The following is a 22403-nucleotide window of genomic DNA, read 5'->3' as shown; positions in this document are numbered from 1 at the left end:
TCGCGCTGATTGCATTACGCATTGTTATCAGATACAAGGAAACTGTGTAAAAAATTCTTCAAAAATTATTATTCAATCACGTCAATTATGAAATGATTAGATTGCATTAGTAAGTTGTAATAAACGTAAAAAGATTGCGATATTTTGCCGTTAGTCGTGAATAATCTATACAAGACTTTTTTCGGCCTTGTAAACCCCGAGGAAGAATTTTATGAATTAATAATAAATCTAATAACTTAAAGAAAAACTTAAAATTTATTGAAATAAAGAGAAAACGTGTGCATACCATACTCACCGATATAACCGGCTGTCAAATTTGAAAATTATTAGAAGAAATGAAAAACAACGCAACGCAAAATGAGACGTCGAATTATTTTTAACAAACTCATTTATTAAAGTACTAAAAGGGGTGGAAATGAACAAAATCGAAAAGTTACACATAAATATCAAGTATAGTAAGAGTAGAACAGTAATGGTACGAACTGTCGCGCGCGATTGCGCCTTTTGGTTCGTCGACTCTTGCACTGAGGCACTACACGTATATATATACATATCTTTTGTTTTTTTTTGCAGGAGCATCGCGTGGAGTCGAGGAGGTATGTTCAAGCGGCTCGGAGCAACAATGAATGAGATTCGGTGTAATCGCTGCAATTTGCACGGTCCACTTCAAGTGTCAATTTGAACTATCTAGAACGGACCTTTATGAAGATTCATCTACTTGACGGATTCACACGCGAATTCACATCATTCTTGCACCGAGCCCTTCGCTGATAAGGACTTCTCGCTGCGTGCTAAAGGTCCGTAGAGGGATTAGATGAAAGCAAGTGGACTCCGTATATCCATGAAAGAATTGATCTATTTTATAGCATTTCATTTCGAGAAAAAAAAGAAAAAGTGACCCTTATAATTATAACAAACACGTCGTCAAATATATACGAAGTAGACTTTTTCCACACATTCGACTTTTCGCGGCGTCTACCTGTGAGGGCCGCGGAATTAAATCCTCTCCGCCTCTATCGCTTCCCCTTTCCCTTCTCTTTTGTTTTATCGTCGTTTTGAACATCATTTAGTCGCCTTTTGTTTTTTCTTTTACTACACTTCTCCGATACTACCTATGCACCCTCTCCTTTTTCCCGCTCGTTCGATTTATCGCACTCCCTTCCGTTCCCTCTTTCTCCACCCACTCTCTTCTTCTTCTCTTTCTCTTTCCTACGATATATATTTATGTGTGTATATATATATATATATATATATATATATATATATATACACCTTTAGCGGGTTTGTTGAGAAGAAAGTTCATCGCGCGCGCGTTTTTTTTTTTTTTAATACAAAACATAAAAATTATCATTGTCATCGTCATCGCGTCATAGATCCAGAGAAAAAGTAACGCTACGTCATTAGGATCTTAACGAATTCTCCTCCCCTGGTAAAACACAACACGGACAGACAGACAGGCAAACCGACAGACAGACAAGGAGACAGATTAAGACAAGATTACACAGACAAACGGTGGACTACATTGTCGACATTCGCGGCTTCTTTTTCAGTTTTTTTTCGTTCGCCTTCTCTCTATTCTTTTTCTACTTTCGCAAAATTTCGCGCATTCACACTATGTGCTCCCCGCGTACTTTTTCTCTTATTCATTTTACATTTCTCGTCGTCTTTTCTCTCTTTCTCTCTCTCTCGTTCTCTCTCTTTCAAACTTTGCTCACAAGACACAGTCGCGCGCATACGTTTGCACACACACACACACACACACACACACGCACGCACGTCATGCTCGTATGAATATACGCACATTCGCACCGAAATTTCATTTTTTTGTTTTTTTTACGTTTCTTTTCATCGTTGATGTAGCTCCTTTTCTTCGCTTTGAACACTTTTTTGGGGAGGTGGGTGCCAGACTTCTGCCATTTTCTCTCTTTCCGCTAACGATTATTATACAAAATAATTAGAAAAATGTACAAAAATTCATAAAAATAGTAATAGTTACATAGAGTACAAGTTACTTTTGAGTAATTATAATTGCGTGTACGTGTCTATGTATGAGTGTACGTGTACATGCGCATATATGTGTATCCGTGTGATCGAGAAACGAGCATGAAAGTACGATCCTACTGATAATTGTTCCAACGAGACGGTCGGAACGCGCCGCCACGGACGGTCCTTCTCGCAGAACCGGAACCTTTTTTCCTTTTTCTCCGCGAGAAAGCCATCCTGGCAGGATATCGCGCGCGCCGATAATCAATAAATATTAATATCGTTGCCTACGTACGTACATGCGTGCGCCGGATGCACCGTTATCGCCGACCGTTTACTTAACGACAGGCGCCTCACTCACAGAAACGGAAACGGAATTTCTAACAGTGTCGCGACACGGCAATGATCTTCATCTAATCGGTTACTTCAGAGTGTAACTTTTAGCTACAAGAGATTTACGCCAGGACATGTTCCAACAATTTTCTCGTTAATAAAGATAACAATAACGTCTTCCGAGCTTCGCATTTTTTAGATTCGCTGAGACTAATGTCCCGTTGCTTCTGCCTTTTTGAGAACCTTAAAAGGTCTCTTTTAAGGTCTTTTGATATTTTTAGATTTTAGGGGGCAGAATTTCCTTCCTACTTTATTTTCCAAAAAGAATCCGTCATTAATAAGGCATCCTGTGATAATGGCCCATCTTGTACACGCATTTGACAACAGTGTCCTCACTCTCTTTTTCTGTCGCTCTCTTGCTCTTGCTCTCTCTCTCTCTCTTTCGTTCATCTACTATTCGCGCTCTCTGTCTTTCTTTCTCGCTCGCTCTCTCCTACCTTTCTCTTTCTTTTTCTCTCACATTCTGTCTTTCGTTTCTCGTAGGTCTATACATTTATATGTACATACATTTATATATATTATACGCGTATATCAGCGTAAAGATGATTTCTGCCCTGCTGCATTCGCACCGTGTTGCACACGGCTGAGGAAGAGCAGAAGACAAGTCTGAGATCCAAATGGAAAAATTGTTTAATTACGATATATAGTGTCAAGAGTGAATAAAAACACAGCGACACAAAACACGCGCGTATAATATTCTGCAGATTGCCAGGGATTGAACAACGCCTTGCGACAGAAGCCACCGAGAAGGATCGGCGATAGAAATGATTCGATGGGATCTTCATCCACGAGGGATGCGTGATCGATGCGATCCCCGTCTCATTGGAGATCCACGTCGAAACATATGGCACGATTGCAGCAGATCAGACTTACTCTACGCGAAATCGCACGCATATCACCGGTCCTACTCGCTCGTATGTCCGATACCTTAACGTTATTAATGCCACAATATATATCCTCCGTACGATTTCGAGACCAGCTGGAGCGAGCGGCGAACATGTTGACATGAAGCGACACATATTCGCGGAGCAGCTCTCTTTCTCCCTTTCCCTCTCGCATTTAGCACCACACACGCTCTGTACTCTACCTAAAACGAGAAAAATTGGAAATATATATATATATATATGTGTGTGTGTGTGTGTGTGTATGTGTACGTGTATGTGTGAGAACACGTATTGGCGTTAAACACGAGAGGCCGGATCGGGGAGTTCGTTCGCCAACTATCGCCCACAGCGTGGTCGCCAATGTGGAGTCGTCATCACGATTTTCTTGTCGGGAAACGAGTGCTTACACGTTGTCAGACACGTTAAACACGCTCGTGCAGAATCGCGGTGTCTCGAGAAACTCGGAGATCCAGCATCGAGTCTCTCATCGCGACAAGAAAGTTTTTAGTCTGCCCCGTTGGAGCGTGTAGAGCTTGCAGGACGTGACTCTCGCCTGCGTTTAATATACGGTCAAACGCTAAAGTCGCTCACGTTTGCGCTGCTCGTAACTTGCCGTGGCAATTTTCCGTTCGGTGTCACGTCGCCGCTCGCCGCGTAATCGTAGGCGAAATTAGCGTTTACCGTATTAACGAGAACGCGAAGAGAGTTGTATCGCGGTAAGGCTCGTCGCGGCGGCTCCACGCGGTCGTACGGAGGGTCGCACACACATTAGTAATCCAACATTTACATTAAACGTAAGGCGCGCGCGCGCGTACATCCGTTCCGTTCTACATTACGTGCGAAACACGTATACACGTACGCATGCAGCACGTTATTCCTGCATGTCCGGTATACTCCCAGCCCCATTACGCTTCTCATGTATAGTATAGTCTCTTCCTCGCTTCACGCTCGCATTCGCGCATATACACGCACGCACACGTACACGCGCACACATATGCACACACACACACACACACACATACGCATGCACACGTACACACATATACACTATCCACATGCGTACACATAAATGTCCCGCTCGCGCATTCGGCTAATATATTTATAACAATATTCTGCGACCAAAAAAAATAAACTCTATTATATATTACACGCTAATTAAGCTACGATTATCGATCGATTATGTTTTACATTATTAACGACTATGTTTTACATTTACGAAGGTTCCGTCGATCCCTCGAAGGGATATATTGCGTGGGTTGCTTGGTTTGTCGGCCTGCTGCGATGGCTCTCGTAGGATACTTTGCACGTTTTTCTCTCTCTCTCTCTCTCTTTCTCTATCTCTCCCTCTTTTTTTTATTTCTTTTATTTGCTCTCTTTTAAACTTGTCTTTTTTTGTTTTTACTTTCCCTATCGTTTCATCGGCTTCTTCTGGACGAGACTCGGTTTTCGATCGTTTTCGAATGGAAGGAAGAAAAGCGAGGAGTCGCTGTCGAAGCGATACATCGTGTCTGTATCGTGCTCGCGTTCTGACCACGTGTTTTTCACACGTGCACATCGTGCGTATCCGAATGCGCATGTTCATGAGCGGCTCCAATCTCTTCTTCTGGTTGCTCGCGGATTACCAAGGCTCTCGCGGGAAGCTAATCACAGATACGAAGAACTCTCGGAAATTATGCGCAACGCAGTGCTGTGACACGAATGGATCTAACAGACCTGTAGCTTAAATTCCGAAGTAATATAAGAAATAGTAAAAAAGAGGATATTATATGTTGTAAAAGTCGCGCTGAAAAATTTCTGATATTATTTGTGTAATTTTTAAAAGTCTGCAAAGTCGTTTGGAGCTCTATGTGTCTATTGACTCTGATCCTGATTTACAATTCATCCCTCTTCTCTCTTTTAAATCTTTCTCTCCGTCGAGGTACTCAAAGATACCAGATCTTTCGTCTGTTCAATCAAGTCAACGATTTTCGACGTTGACGGAAACCTACGATTACGAAAAAAAAGAAAACTACCTGTTGTCCGAAATTGATAAAAATCACTGTAAAGAAACACGGAAATTCTGGTCTCACCCAAGTTGCCAGGAGAGGTTTTCTTAGATCCACTTGTAGTCATCACGCTTGTCAAACGACGATGTACACACGCGAAGAAATGGTGCGAAGATCGGTAAGGGGATGGACCCGTCCTCCAACTTTGGACACGTGCAGTCTGAAGGGAACGCGCGTGGCCGCCTTTACACGCGGAAAGATCGGTAAGGGATTCGCTTTTCTCAAGCCGCTCGAGGATGTCCCTTTGGTCCTACGAGCCGCTCGGTGGATCGTGTTCTCGCTTTTTTTCGCGCTCGACTCTTTCACGTCGGCAAGTGCGAACGTTTCGTTAAAAGTTAACGGATAAAATTGAGCATGGTTACTCGACAGGAGCGACCTTGAAGAACGCAACCGACAGTGAATGACTTGAAGAATTGGCGAGCGCGGCTTCAGATGCATCGTAATCGCCATCGCATTAATGCAAATCGAGCGATTATGCCGATACAATGCAAACCGTACGATTCCTCAATCGGAGAGTACGCGAACAGACGGACGTTTCTATGAATAAATAATACTGCGCTATCATAGTTCAGTGACAGGAACTCGAAAAATAGATAGCCGCACGATGCATCTATACATCCATCACGAGTCCCGATTTTCGTATTTTATATAGCGTACGGTGTTGGTAAATTAAAAAAATATTATGTTATAAAGTATCGTTATAAAATATAATCGCAGTAATTTACAATGTACTCGCGGTTTATATATTAAATTAATAAAGTACTTGTTAATTAAGAAAATAGAGATATCGTTATAAAATATAATGTATAGTGTTCCGTTTATATATGTTAAATTACTAAAGTACTTGTTAATTAAAGAGAATACAGATAATGGAGATTTTTGAAGCGCACAGTGATGCGGATATCAAGGGACTAAACGATCATATAAATTTTCAAAAGAGAGTTCCTTTTTAAATAAGTTATTACTATAAAATATAAAACATGTGTTTATACAATATCTCGTTTATCAAATTAATAAAAATACATTCTTAATCAGAAAAATAGATAAGAAACCATCCGAAATAAATATAAAAAATAATGTCTTTGATAACAATGTAACGACGTAGACTTATATAAATAAGATTTTAAAAGAATAATTTATACTTTCTCTATGCGACTGTATAAAAGCCATCGAGCCTACTGGCATAACAACACCTTCAGTCGATGGTGGATAATATTACAATTTCACTGTGACATGCGAGGGTTGATAACGTTAAAAAATGGAGCGTTTAAGGAGGAGTGTATCAGTGACATTCATCACGCGAAAATCATTCTACGTGGCATCATTCGTGAAAAACGTGAATCTTTAATGTGAAGTGTCTCGAGTTGCTAATGTTTGACCGCACAATCGAATCGCGTGATTGCGCTTTAAAGCTGCGCGTGAACATATCGGTATAATTTACGAAATAATCAGTGATCGTGGATAATAAACGAACAGAACGCAAAAGAGAAATACGGGAAAAATCGAGATTATCGCTTCTTAAAAAATGAGATCCGGAAGATCGCGTTCGCCACGGCAGAAGAAATACGAGTGGAATATAGAAGACAGTAACTGAACGTGTTAATCATTTTACGATATTTTCCGATTAAATAGAAATCCGTGATAACGTGTGTGCCTCGCACGATTAATTAGCAATTGATCCTCGCATTCATTCCCTCGCATTCGCCTCGTACATTCATCCTGCTCAATCTCTCTTACTGCTCATACATTCTCTCTTGCTCTCACATGCACGCACGCGTACATGCAGACACGCTTATTAAATTTCTTATTCTGCCACAGACTCACGTCCGCGCATCGCAAATTCAAAATCCGCGAATATATCGAACATCAACATGTACTACTAACATCTTAAGTCGATTGACATATTTTAGAAAAAGGTAAAAAATCATCATCCTAGATTATCGCGTTTTCCCTTTCACCTTCACGATTCGGCTCGTTCGCTTCGCACCCGCGTCCCCGCGCACCCGCATCCGTTACTCCCGCAAGGGGTGACCGCCCTCCGTTGTCCGTGAGCGTTCGGAACACGGCATCGAGAAATCACGCAAGTATTTTCTCGTAGAACGCACGTATCGGTCGTATAAAAAAATATCTAATACACGAAAAAGGCTGCTTCGTTTGTTCCCCTCGACACCCTCCGGATCCCATCCCCTCGTCTTTTCTCATCATCGTCGCTGGAGCTGTCGGCGATCCGAAAAGTATCAGCGATTGGGACCGGCATGATTTCCACGCGAATCGTATTCTGCGGAAAGGAGCTGAGTCATGATCGAAGTCTCTCTTGTCTCGATCCTGCTACGAAAATTCGGTATGTCATACTCGAAAGTTCCCCGTGAAGTGCGTGAGGCGAATCGGTTCTTTCCTTCTTTCTCCCTCCGCCCGCACATAATTATAAATTTTACGGTGTAAAATCACGACGGTTACAGCCGCCAAGTGCAACAGCTCGGTTTCCGAGCGACTTCGAAGATGCGCTCGCAATGCGTGAAATGTGTCCTCTTCTTGCCTGGCGCGCACTCGAGAGGTCTTCCTCAAGACAAACGCCTGAACGTCGTCTAACTCTCGAAAGACGCCTCTGGACACGTTCGGAGAGTCGTGAAAGACGTCCCCAATCTTTCTGGACGTGCCTTAGGCCGCCTCTGGGACGTCTTTTGGATTGTTCGTCTTCTTGGGAGTTCCCGAGTGCGCGCCAGGTCGAGTTACGTCTGTCGCGTTTCACAGCCGTAAATATCGTGCGTCGTTCGTCAAACGTGTGATTCACGATCGGTCCGCGATATTCCCATTCGGTTACGATCCGATCGAATAGTTCGATCGCGAGATCCCGTCCCGGACGGTCATTTTCGCGGTTTTGGTCATCCGATCGACGATGAATGATTATCATGGCGAGATTGATGCCGTCCGCTAATCGTCGCTTCAACAACGAAACCTGTCCTCGTCTGTCCGAACGTCCCATTTACAAACGTACGTGTGTGTGTGTGTGTGTGTGTGTGTGTGTGTGTGTGTGTGTACGTTGCATGTGTACTCATTATTCTTATCATGATTATAATCATTATTATTATAATTATTATTCGTCGCGATTGTAGCATCGAAGGAACGCCTACGTTCATGAGCTAAGATTCATCAACCGACTCGTCGCGGATCTCTCGATCGCTGGCGGTCGTAAAAACTTCGCTACTACTTTATAACTCGTGTCTCGTGGTGGACGCGCGCGTCGGATGTCGCGTGTAATACAAAAGTTTCTCGTTCTAAGCATAGAATACACATTACAATATAAAGAGATTATTATTTAGAAAAAAGAACGGTACAAAAAGGATCGGTAGGAGCAAATTGGCTAGCAACGATCGCGCGCCGCGTTTCATGTGTATGTACATATACATATTTACACATACATGTATATATGTATATATATATATAATTTTTTTTCTTTTTTTGTTTTATTTATCCCGCTTTTATCTTCTCTACTTTAGAAAACGCGGGCGCGCTCGTGAGTTTTATCATTTTATTTATCTCTATATCAATATCGACACACTACACGCTAGCTGCTAAGGATAATCAATGAATCGGCATCGTACACACATTTCTACTCTCTTTCCTCTCCCTCGCTCTTACGAGCCCTTTCACTCTCCTTGCACCCGTCCTCACTACGCTCCCTACTCCGTTCTCGCACTCACTTCCTCATCTCGCGTTGCAAGGTATCCGAATCACAAAATTACAAACTCCCGCTGAAAATGTACACATCAATAAAAAAAGGAGAGCAGAAACAAACAGCTCACTACATTTAATTATCGTCATATCACTAAAATCAGAAGTATACTGTGACACGAGAGGGTGGCGGGTTCCGCGTGTGAGTGTGCGCACGTGTATCATCGTGAATGTATCAGGAATGTGGATGTGTGTGTTGTGTGGGTGTGTGAGTGATACGCGCGAGTAATTTCGCCGTCGTGCGACGCATATATGCGTCCCGCGTACGATTGATCGATTATCAAGATCATCAAGACGATCGTCACAGTTCGCGAAACTGTTGCGATTGGCCTGGTACTCCTATAAAACGCAACGGCTTGCACGCTTCCTAAAAGATACGTTACTTTGTCATTGATTATATCCGCGGGAGCATCGCCCCTACGACGTGCACTCCCGCGGTAATTTCGCTATCTCTATCGAATTTCGTCAACATTGGAGAATCCGGTCTCTTTCGCCCTATCGTGCGCGAGAGCCGAATTAAATTTTAAATGCTTTGAGAAAATATCGCGTCTATCATTCCTAAAGATTTAAAACATCTCGTGAAAAACGTAACTAATCGTAATATAGCTTATTCTCTCTTTTCGTATTAGACGTTTAACTTTTTAATTCCGAAACTCTATTTATATGTTTTTTAAAAATGCTTTTGGGAAAATATCGCTTTTATCCGCATCTAAGGATCTCAAACATCTCGAGACAACTAATCGTTCATTTAACTAATTATAAAAGTTTATTCTTGTCGTTTATTATTTAATCGTATCGGTCTCCTCGTAGCTAGCGGCTCGAGTTTCTAGCGCGTTGCCATCGAGTCACTTTACGCGAAAAACGTACGAAAAATCGAAGGAAGAGACCGCGGAGGATTGCGCTCGCGTTCGGGACATGCCAGGTTTTGCCAGAGGTGGGCAAAACGTACATATACGTCGTGTGTTACGCGTGCGGAAGATTAATAGACATTTTATACCAGCGAGTCGCAAAGCTCGCGCACGGCTCAGAGAAATATACATACATACACCCATACATACACAAGCACGCATACACACTCCAGAAATTATTATTAGCCTACGTGCGATAATCACTCCGATGCGTGATGGTAACTATGTAACCCGGTACTTAAAAGTTGCACCTCCGATCTTTTCCGTGTAATTGCATATATATAATGTATATGTATATATATATATAATTTATATATTACAAGATCATATAGAAATTCATATTCACAATTACACGCTTAGGACAATGTATATATATACATATACATATACATGTATATGTATATTTATATATCTTTTATAAATATATATATATATTAAAGATTAATAACAATATAAGCCAATTCTACAAATACTCGACGAAAATACACGTGGCGAAACGCTCGCTCTCCCTTTCGACGCGGCAATTCTATAAGACCGCCTGCGCCCCGTCGCGGGAGCTCTCTCCTAGTTAATGCAGGTACAGGATTCGCTAATCGAGGTTTCGTAGAAATTCGAGATAGTATTAAAAAATTCGCTACTTTCGCACCTAAGGGACTATTTGCCTTTTTTGACTTTTTTTCCATTTTCCTCACAGTGATTCGACTATTCGGGCCGGCGCCGGTAATCCGGGTGGTCGCAGACCCCGATTCAACTCAGTTCTCACTTTCTCCGTCTCTGCGTGCTACAGATAAGAGGACTATGTCATATAGAAAGGGACAGCGAATCGCTATTACACGGCGGGGGCAGGGGGAGGGGGAAGAAAGGGAAATAAATAATTTTTTTATAATCCAGCGCATTCCTCGATCCCCGAAAGTCTCTCGATATTCTCATTTTCTGAGCGCACGCTCATTTTGCCCGCCTCTGGGACACCGGGACACTTCGATTACGCTAGAAGTTACCATTTCTCCCGTTTCAGTGGCGTCGCCACTGAAAGAAAAAAAAGAAAAAATTTTTAACAAAAAAAGGAAAAACAGGGGCAAACGTCGTCGTACCTTTCGTTTTCTCGCACGCGGTGCACTTCGCACTCCTCTCGTCTCCGTTTACACAAATTCATTGCACTGCGCCCAGCTATTTGTTTAGCAACGTCTTGTCGCGTGTTTCTTCACGCTCGAAGATCTGCCATTTAACATTTACCAAAGCTTACCACTCTCTACCTCTTTCTCTCTCTCTTTCTCCCTCTCTCTTTCTCTCATTCTCTCACTCGTATATTATTTACGCATGTCTACATATATATTTTATTAATTCGAATTATACTAATTGTAAGCGCGATCGGCTGAAGCTACCGCGAACACGCTGGCGGCCTCGCCTCGTTTTCAACGTGTACTATAATCGATTAATCTAATATAAAAGAAAAAAACATCGAACAAAGAGAGATTTTATTCGCTATATATATATTTCTGATATATATCGCCGATATATACCAGCATGCCGAACAACCCGACGATCCAGAGAATCCAAAACTCGCTCGAGAACTGTTAGCGCGACTTTTAGATCCTACGTTATCTTTCAGAAGAATTCGTAACGTATGCTAAGAGGTCTATAATTTATGAAATCCGCTTTAAGTACGAAATCGTACCGGAGACGGAGCTTACGCGTCGTTCCCGTGCTCGTCGATCAAAAATTGCATAATTATTCGTGGATTTTCCAAGAATCTTCCTTTTCTTTTTTTCCCGGATAAATCTGCGATTTGCGAATACGTGGTCGTCGATCGTATCGTTTATCAAATATCGGAGGAATCTTGAGACTACGCGCTTCATCGCTCATGCAAAGAACGAAAAAGACAAGACAAAAAAAATAAGAACTGACATGTAGCAAGTCGAGAGAATTTCGATGAGAATCGAGCACCAGCGAATTTCTCTCGATGCGATTTTCCAATTGGCTTTCGAATCTTTCGTCTTTTATCTTTTGTCTCGAATCTGCGCGCGCGCGTGCGCGTGTGTATATATCTCGGTGTTCTCGGTGTATTTCGATTTCTTCTTTGGTATATAAAAACGTCTACAATAGTGACTTGATCGTAATAATAGATAATGATAGATAATGATAGCAATATAATAATGATAATAATGGATCTTAATCGTAATGATAAATTGCAGTGAATCGTAGTAATACGAGTAGAAACATATGTATATGTATCTCGAAATAATAACGAGGGAGAATTATTAATCATCGCCGAGACGCATTCTTCATGAGCTGGCGATGATGCAAATTCATAAAGCAGGAAAAGATGCAGGCGCTCGATCGGCAACTCTCGATTTGTTGCAGTGGTAGATTAAAAAAAGGCACCTATGTTCAAAACCGAAATCTCGTTAAATCGATCCAATGGCAACTTTGCGCATGGGCGATGGTGTTCGATTGAAAATTGAGAAAATTTAATCTTCACACCGTCGCGATGAGATCATTTAAATCATCTAACGCCTTCCACGTCCGCACCGGATGATAAATCGAAACGACGGCTCTGATTCTGTGTGTATGTATGTATGTATGTGAGTGTGCGTGTGTTAATATATACAAAGGCAAAGGATTCATTATAATTTTTTTCTAATTTTTCTGAAACGCGAAAACATTTATCTTTTAATCGTATAATCAATTTTGTCAGATTCTTGAAAAGCTAGATAAATCACTGTGACAAAGCAAATTAATTACACACATACACGTGCACATACGATCAAGCGAAACGATTAAAATATGGCCATCAATACGATTTTTAAAAAAGGCTATCAATTTTGTCACAGAGGATGAATGCATCGTTTCTTTTGCTGATTCATGTATGTCATGTGTGTGTGTGTGCACGCGTGATCTGTGGATGTGTAATGTGTGTACATGCATGTGCGTATATGTATATAAAAAGAAAGAACAAAAAACGATCTGTAGCTTACTTGCATTATACTATAAAATTTATCCATAGCATCGTAAAATATAAGAATAATAACTTTATTTAAAAAAATAAAAATTAATTAATCAAATCGTACTCGGAAAACGGTACATTAGAGGGTGAGCAGGAGGTGTACGCGGTTTACGATTCTCTCTCTCTCTCTCTCTCTCTCTCTTGCATAATAATTCGAGCAGTAATGGGATTCTATGTATCGCGCACACATTTATCGCTTCCTTCTTTTTGTCGTGCGAGTCCTTGATCTCTCGACAATGTTTCTATTCATCCCTTAGTCTGGAGATCAGTTTTTCCTCGCGCGAAGCGGAAGGATCCTACGCAAAGGATTATGCCTTTTTCTAAACAAACAGATAGCTAAATAACGATCTTCCTGTTTTTTTCACTTTTTTAATTTCTTGACTCTTCGACGGCACGAACATTTACGTCAGGCAATCCTTCCGCAGGAAGCTTACACACATACACACAGATACACAACACACACATACACTTTCGCTGCTGTTGGCGATCGCGCGATTATCATATCGACGATGAGGAGATCAAAATCGTCTCTTCCTCGCTCTCGACAGATCATCCTCACCTCTCGCATCCGGTCTTTCTCACTCATACTCTCTCGCGACGCACCCCCTCGCTCGCATGCAACATTCGCTCTTGCATACACGCATATATGTGTGCATACATACACGGGCAGATGCACAGAAACGTCCACGTACACACGCACTCGCGCAACTTCTCTGAACTAAGATATTTAGACAAGAATATAACAGCGGTATAAAAAACTTTTCAACACTGAAAAATACAAATCTATCGTAAATGACTACCATTGTTACTCGTTCCCTTCCATGTTTTTTTTTAATCAATGCATGCTTTTCTCTCTCTCTCTCTCTCTCTCTCGCTCTCTCGTTACGCTCGTCTTTAATTTATTACGTGCATCACTCGAACGACAGTAGGTACGCTTAAGCTCTTTCTTGAGCGAACCGATATTCACCTAATAGCCGCCCTTCTTTCGCACCCCACGTGCGCGATTATGTGCGCTACGTGTCTGGGTACTAATCGCGTGTTTCCTTTATACTTCCGCTTTCACTTTTTCTCTCTCTCTCTTTTCTCTCGCTTTTTACTGTCGTGTCGTGCAATTTACATAATTTCAATTACATACCGTTTCTTTTGTTTTCCTCAAAGTCTGTCACAATATATTAGATATTTTAATCATTATTATCAATTATATATTAGTACTTTATGTATATATATATATATAATATATATATCTATATATATATATATAATTGTCATTATATTATTATATATTATGCTTTATCACACATATTACAAAGGAGGTGAAGAATCACACCTAACATATTATTATTTTGTTGTTGTTACTTTTTTTGTTACTGGCGTATGTCAAACGTTAACTTCGTACTGCGGATGTAGCTTTGCGGTTATTTCTTTCCTTGTTTCTCTATTGATTCACTTACGCGCCACGCTTGCACAAAAGTTTGATGGTGTTATGCATATGTGTGCACGTGTGTATGGATGGATGTGTGTATCGTGTGCATGTATACGCGTGCAACGTCGCCGCGCGTCGCGTTGTTTTTACAGCTTTATTAACTTCTTCCTTCTCTAATCGCTTTCCCCTTCGCCGCGCGCGATCGATCCGAAAGTTCGAAGCTGAATTTTTCAGTATCTACGACGATCAAGATTTCTACTTCCAACGAATCCGGAAAGTTTGTTTCTGCGACGAGCAGACGAGCGCTCGATATTACGTTAATTACAAATGATTTTCAACTCGGGGATTGAAAATAATTAGTGCATAAAGTTTCCTCGTGCAAAAAATATTCTTTATAAATCTATCGTTAACAAATCGATCTCTAAGTCTATCTCTTTATCCTCCAATCCGTGCGTTCTAGCAGTGCTATGATGATGAACCACGACGCGCACGGTAAAAAAACTCTGAAACTATGCTCGATAATGAAATAATAAAAAAAAGTAGCATCTGTAATCAAACTCTAGTTGCAACTCCATTTCAAGTATAAAATATAAACGATTTCTATTCAAACGCTAATATTAAATACAACAGATCTAACTAAAAAAGTGTTCATCGAAGAAAAAGCGTCGCAAAACGTGCCCGTTGCGCAACTTGTACGGATACATTGTACTTCACTTCTATCGCTTCATTAGTTTGCTACTTGATCACGTGAAAAATGTGCGACAACTCCGCGCAGCACAAGCGGGAGAACGTCCCGGTCTCGCGACAGCACTTCCGTTCGGTTTCACCAACCGACCGATCCTTATCCGGTAGACCGCAAGTGATATGTTCGCGCGATCGCGCATGCAGACAAAACGACGGATAGAAAAAGTTTTTCCCTCGTACAACACGTTTCGACACGGAATATTCGGCCGGATCTCTCTCGAACCGTACTCGATTCGTCCGTTTAACGCTTTTCGGATTTTGCACGAGATATCGCGCAGCCGTTGAAAAATGCGGACGCGCTGTATCTCGCGATCTTCTCTTTCGCCGTTTCCTCTTCCGGTCGAACGAAAGTACTCGAGTATTGGTGGCGAAATCGAAAGTGCTCATTAAAAAGTGATCGGTCCGATTCAATCTCGCCGCCGTAGGAACGCGATTTGAACCGACACGAGAAATCTCTGGATTTTGCTTTACCAAGACTTCTGTGGGGTGATCGGATAAACTATGCTCTTGGTGCTAAGGAAGTGGAAGCTTTCGGTGTTCCACGCGAAAGTGCTGCTTCCTCAGATATCAGACAAAATTCGGTTTCGCGTGTGTTGGGTGTGTTGCACCAGATCCCCGAATTTTCGGAAAGTCTGTCCGGCGACGATTTGGAGTAAGGATCCGCAGGAACCAACTGTGGTGAAACTGATCGCACGGTCGGCGCGGAGTGTTGGTGGTGATCAAAACTACGATGATCGTTCTCCATCGCAGACTTTGTGGAACGCTGATAATTGAGCTGAATCATCCGTATCATAAAAACGATGATTAGAAATTCGGGATTATCCTGAAAAAAGACGAGCGTATGATCAAGTGTGACTGTGATTATCGCTCTTGCGTCGACCGAACGAGTCGTTTCACGCGAGTTGGTTCCCGAGAAGCTTGAAGGCAAGCGTCGACGCGTTCATACGCTTCTACATGAAATATATCTAAAGTTTCTTTCCCCCTTCGTGGCGCCTTAAATCGCTAGCACAAAAATAAGTGTCTCGCACAAAGAGGTACACGATGCCGGGATAGGGGATGAGAGATAAATATCAATCGGGTGGAGGGGAAGGGAGGAGTGGATCGAAACCCGCGAAACGACCCGAGTATACACAGTGAGGTGGTACATTTAGCTAGACATTCATATCCGAAGAGACGACTGTAGCTCAGGGTGGGAAACGCGCGCGTGTGAGTGTATCTATGTATATGTATGTGTATGTATATGTGCACGCGTATGCGAGGGGGTGTATTTGCGACTTGACAAAAAGATTCCGTACACGTGGGGACTTTTTTTTATGGATTCTTTGTGTGTGGCACGAAAAAAGATCGCGTGTTGTGTGGAAACGCTGTTCATGATTTACTCGTCGTGTGTGTATATATGCGTGTATGATCGTAAAAAGAACGGGTATAGTCGCGGCTAGACTTTTGTGGTTTGAAATAGCACACGAATCCGTCGCGCGTGTATGTGTGCACGTGTCGTGTCTACGGCTAAGTGTACTTGCGCGTGTGCATCCGCACTCCCGAAACAGGATCCGAAGCGACGTTCTGGCACAAAGTGACATCACGTCCGGTCCTCCCTCCTCGCTCGCTTTTTTTTCATTTTTTTTCGCGCGTTTCATCGGACTTTTTTTGAACATCATAGAAAAATTTGTCTAGAAAAATCGGTTTCGGTCTCCGTCCAAGTACTCGCTCGGTCACAAGTATTGGAGAACACGACGCTCTCTATCTTCTCTATACTATATATATTATATATATATCTTTAGTTATCAATTATTGATTTAGGTGAATTGGTACCTAGGTAAGTTTCGCTACATAGTTATATCGATCGATTAGTGTGGAGCGTGTGCGTGCGTGCGTGCATGTGTGTGTATGCATGTATGTAGTTGTATATGCATGTATATGTGTGTCATGTACGTATGTTGCGTGTGGTCGCGCACGAGCGCCTTCGACGACGCATACTCCGTGATCGCGATTGTGGATTGAGAAAAATTTTCGCCTAATATATGGGAGCCGGCTCGCGCGAGTACCACGGCGTTTTTCATATACATAAATTTTCCGCGACAGCACGCGACTCGCCATTGCGCGGCTCACGTATTTTAATTAATTAATTTATTTATTTCCCCTGTGTATGCCGCACGGATTATGTCGTTCTTCTTTTTCTCCCTCTCACTTTTCCTATCTCGCTTCTTTTATCTTTATTTCTTTCTCTTTCTCTTTCCCTTTTTCTCTATCTTGCACGATTTACGAGAACGGTGCTTCGTATGTAAAATTGCACTAACTAATCGCTCGCATTCTCGTCCTGCCTCCATTCCCTCCTCCCGTTTCTCACGTTTTTCCGCCAAATCTCCATTCCTCGCGTTACCGCGCTCCTGCCTACGTCAATTCTTTCACCTCCCCCTCGATTCTTCCTCACGATCGAAACAGTTTCGAATTGTCCGTTGAGTGCGTAAGAAAAAGGGTCGAATCGTGGTCTATTTAGAACATCGCGATAGCAACGGATAGAAAAATTCAACGTATTTGTTCCTCTATCAGCTAGTGTATGTATATGTGTACAATTATATACTTAGTGCTTGCCCTTTCAGCCCTTTCACCTCCTTCCCTTCCTTGAAGACCTTCAGCGTGGGCGGCAGATTCGGGTTCCTCATTTCCCTATTTTCTCGGTTCTTCACCTGCTCTGTTTTTCTCGTTATTCGTTCATCTCTCAATTTTCGTTTGTCGAATAGACTCGGTGCGATAGCACTTGTCGCCCGATGGGCCAAAGAGAGTTACGATGCGAACCCTGCGCTTCTTTCTTCACCCCTTTCTTCTGCCCCATCCTTTAATTTAATTTTTCGGATTCGTTAATTTTTCTCTTCTACACGACTGCCGTCCACGTTGAAGATGCACACGGGCCAATTAATGCGTCTCGAACGAAGGGACGGAGGTTCCTCGTTGAACGCGGCCGCCTATCGTCGCGTGGTGTCTCCTCGAACACACCATTCACCTACATGTAATAACGCGTTCCCCCGTGCGGTGCCCTAATAAAACGCCGCCTAATCTCTACACGGCGAGACGATGTATATACAAAAAGGAGTACCAAAAAAATAAATATATATGTGTATATATAGATGTGGAAATTACTTCTTTTTTTTGTCCCTTCGTCGTTAGATTCGCGCGCAACGTGTATCGTGATCCGTTGGTCGCATAATCGTCTGTATGTGTGTATATGTGTTTGCTGTGTCATGTCTATGTAAGTAGCGTATATGCGTGTGTGTTGGAGCGTGTCTGTATGTGTACTTGTAGACGTGTACAAAGTCCGATACGTGTGCAGAAGAAGAGTACCGCGAGAGAGACTCATCATGCGAGGTAAAACTATGTCTTCCGACTGTTGCTGCTGCTGCTGCTGCTACGTACAGAATGTGGCTATCTTTTTTCTGTTATCTACGAAGCGGAACACTCAACGTTGCATACTAATTCCAAGCGCAACACTTCCTAGCCGTGTCGACCCTTTCGGTTTGTTTCGAGAAGAATCCCGTAGACGGAGATGCAATAAAACGCCCGTTTGCACGATAAGAAGATCGTTTGAAAGTGGCGGACATTGACCGTGGTAAGCGCCAAGGCTGCGCCCTATTGTTTCGTTATCAAAAATTACTCTACGCTATATAGCCGGCACATTTTCGATTCTAACGGCGACGAATCGGTTTGGGAAGCGATGCGTATCCGGACAGTATACCGCGCGGAAGCGTCTAGGAAGCGTCACGCTTAAAATCACTGGTTTTCCGATATCCGCCATCCACAAATGGTTTCCTATGCCCCCATCGAGAATAGGACTCGCGATCAATGGCGTTTCAAGATTCAGGTAGAACTTTCCCTAGTCTTCCTTGATTATTTTTTTATTTGAACTACGGCGATTGCGTTTGATTATATACACCCAGCGAAGAAGTTCGTTTGCCTTGAAAGGGATTGAAAAACGTGCACACTCGCGATCGCGATTGATTAATAAACGCCGGTTAATCGGATTAAAAGAGAGGGATCGGTATGTATGTACAGGAGTGACAACATGCGGCTCTATATATAATATGTATGTATATATATATATGTGTGTGTGTATATATATATATATATACGAATCTATATTAGTGTTCCGCGCGAAACGCGATCCCTCAGACGCGCCATACACTTTCCAATCATCTATCGGACGTATGAAGAGAGTAAATTAGGTACGATCCCTAGATATATCGCTGTTTCATCGGTCTTTCCCCGCCTACGAGTCGCGGTTCTTATCGCTACTTTGGTTTCGAGAATGATACCGTATTCGCGCCCGTTCGTTACGCGAAATCGAGCCGCGGGGTCGTTTCGCCGCGCGCGAGAAAGAACGCCGCTCGGCTTTTTCCCAAAGAGGTGAACGTACGGGCTCAGAGACTTGGGATATTCGATACGTTCCACCTATAGCGCTGATCAGTCACGAGCGAACCTTGACAAACTTCTTTGGAGAATTGCACGTGTGCGCGTGTCCGTCCCGAGCGTTCGCCGATCGCCGATCCCGATCGTCGGCACTTGCGCGTAAGAGCGACCGTTTATTGCACGTAGTATAGTGAAACCGGGGGTGTAAAATTTGTCTTACTCGCTCTCGCGTACTCAGAAGGCGCCGGCTTCGCCTCTTGTTCGCGAATGAGAAGCGGAAGCTCATGCCTCTATCACTTGTCTTTCCCCTTTTCTCATTCTTGCGAGAGGCGTAGACGCGCGCGCGACACAACGTGAGACTCGCTTCGCGTTATCGCGAAGGCTTGTATGTAAGGTCGTTCGCACCGGTTTTGGGAAAAGTATTGGCAGAGAATCCGGTACGGCTACGCTAGGCTAGACTGGGCTAGGCAGGTCTGGACAACCTGGAGCACATGCGTCCGTACGTGATACGTCGCGGACATATACAGCCGCTCTCTTTCTCTCTTGTTCACGCGCGCAAGCATTGAAAATTGAACTATTTCGATATCAACGGTTTCCGACGTTTACAACCCTCCTACCGTCGCTTATATACGATGCATTTTTATTCTAAATAAAAAATCGGTTTCTTCAGTTTGTGTTTCTTCTGCGTTTGTTTCCCGTTTACACTATCTCTCTCTGTTTTTTTCTCATCCTCTCGCTTGAATAAGTTAATTAGTAAAAAATGTTTCTCTTAAGTGCCTCCCTACGAGCGCGCGGTCGCGTTATCCGAATGAGAAACGCATTACGCAACGCACCCCTATTTATGTAACATATTTTTAATAAATTCTTAATAACTAGGAGACTGTGTGTATGCGTTTGTATTGGTGTGTGTTCTCTCTCTCTGTATGTGTGTGTGTTGTATGTGTGTATGTGGTGCGTGTATATGTGATACAGAGAATTACCTAATACACAGCGGTTTCAAGCGTGGCTTCATTTTCATTATCGATTAATATCCAATGTGAACGGTTCGCCTCTCTCGGAGTCGTTTCTATCCTTTCCCTACTGTTCTCATCCGTGTCTTTCATCAGCGCTCATTATCTGCGCGACGTTTTCGATCTTCGCTACTTCCTCTCGCGCATCCACTCTTTCTGTTCCTCTTTCCCTTTCTCTCGTCACATTTTCGCTCGTCCCCTCGCTCATTCGCATTCTAGCAACACACTTTCGCGACAGATCAGGTACTCGCGTTTCTTACGATCGATCGTCGCGCAGGGCACGCTGCTTCCTCCGAAGTGCGGACTTCCGGTCGCATAGCGGGACAACGTCTTCGGGAAAGCACTGAGCACCACTCGGCCGAGAAGTCGCTCGCTGCATCTACTCGAGTCGCGTTCCGCGAATCAAAACTTTACCGACCCGCGTAGACGATGCGAGGCAAAACTTCTGCACCTCTTGGCGGGCAACCTCGAAAGAGGCGATCTGTGGCGAATCGAAACGCCACGAGGCGGACCCGAATCATAATCAAAGTCGCTGTCAGGCGATTTCGATAAAACACTCGAGGAGAATCTCGGCCGACAGCGCCGGGGGTGCGTGCGCGAGGGCGGCGAACCCCCCTCCCCCTTCTCTCTCTCTTCCCCTCACTCGCTCTCCTCGAGACTCGCGGTAACTAGGATACTCGATCTCTTGGACAGAACCGGTGCATTTTACAGCGCAGACAGATAGGATTATTACGTGTACGAGTAATCAATATTACTGAGAATTCGTGTCTGTTTTCTCTTCTGTAATCCTGTGTCACGGCGTATGTCTCTCCTTCTTCTTCTTCATCTTCTTCTTTTCTTCCTCTTCTTTTTCTTCTTCTTCCGGCTCGGTGTGGATCCGATCATTCTTTCTCTCTCTTCTCTGCTGTCTTTCAACACTTCCATCGAACGCGAAATCCGTTTCGGCGACGAGGCGTCGACCCGATGATGACATCGGCCGCTCGTCGCGAAGCGGATGTTCGCGTGTTTAGCAAGTCGTCGTGAGGTGAAAGGTCGGAGCGACGCCGAGAGCCTGCATCGGCTGGCAGGCGGCAGCAGCTGGTTTCTTCCTCCAGTATAATCGGTACAACTTGAAGTAATAGCAGTGGAGTAGTAATAGTAGTAGTAGTAGTAGTAATTTGTATAGTAGAATAGTAGTTGTGGTAGTAGTAGTAGTAATAATAGTAGTAGTAGAATAGTAGTAGTAATAGTGGTAGTAGAGTAGTGGTAGTACGTGACGATCGAGTGGTAGTAGTAGTAGTAGTAGTAGTAGTAGTAGTAATAGGAGTAGTAATAGTGGTTTTGAGGTTGTGTTCCTTGTTGTAGGTAAGTAAGTAATATGAGGGTCTAGGGACAGGGAGGTGAGGATTGCTTGGGTGGGGCACGTGAGAGGAGGGTGGGAGTGGGGGAGTGTATTGGTGAAGGTGGTAGTTAATTAGCTAGGGCTGCGAGATAATTAGGGGCAACGCAGCTGGGGTTAACACCAGCGAAAAGGCACGGCCCGAGGCCGATCCGCGCCCTCCTTCACCAGCGGCTTGTGGAACTCCCGACCTGGTCGGGAGTGAATAGTTGCCCAGCAATGCTCGCAATAGTACTGAAAACAGAGGACATTATAAAAGTTATAATTATAGAAAAAAACAAAATCGAAATTTTTTATCAATCTAATAAAGTATTTCTCCAAGTTGAGATATAATTTAAATATACTTTCGTTCACTGTTTTGTTCAAAATTCGTGCTTTTAACTTTATCAAGAGTGAAACATCAGAAATTCTATAATTGAATTTTAATCAGGCTGTTCATTGCCATCATATTCATAAAGGAATCTCGAAGATTCCCCTTCAGCCTTGAAGTAAAGCCGC

General features: G+C 43.1%; 1 protein-coding gene across 2 annotated transcripts in view; it reads right to left on the bottom strand.

Annotated features, from left to right (window-relative positions):
• Positions 1-380: 380 nt before the first annotated feature.
• Positions 381-22403, bottom strand: part of LOC105281003 (cytoplasmic polyadenylation element-binding protein 2) — a 169635-nt gene continuing 147612 nt past the window's right edge. Inside the window, exons 8-9 of one of the 2 annotated variants that reach the window (XR_894220.3) lie at positions 21283-22139; positions 381-3463 (exon numbers count right to left, since the gene is read on the bottom strand). Coding sequence is in view for 1 of the 2 variants with exons in the window: in XM_011341909.3 (XP_011340211.1) it covers positions 22023-22139 (117 nt within the window). In the remaining variant the exon portion in view is untranslated. Of the gene's footprint in view, positions 22140-22403 lie in introns of both variants that reach the window. The other variant, XM_011341909.3, reaches the window with a different exon arrangement.

This window comes from Ooceraea biroi, chromosome 5 (assembly GCF_003672135.1).
Source record: "Ooceraea biroi isolate clonal line C1 chromosome 5, Obir_v5.4, whole genome shotgun sequence".
Classification (NCBI taxonomy): Eukaryota; Metazoa; Arthropoda; class Insecta; order Hymenoptera; family Formicidae; genus Ooceraea; species Ooceraea biroi.
The sequence above is the reverse complement of the archived record's forward strand: the minus strand, read 5'-3'. Positions and strand labels throughout refer to the sequence as shown.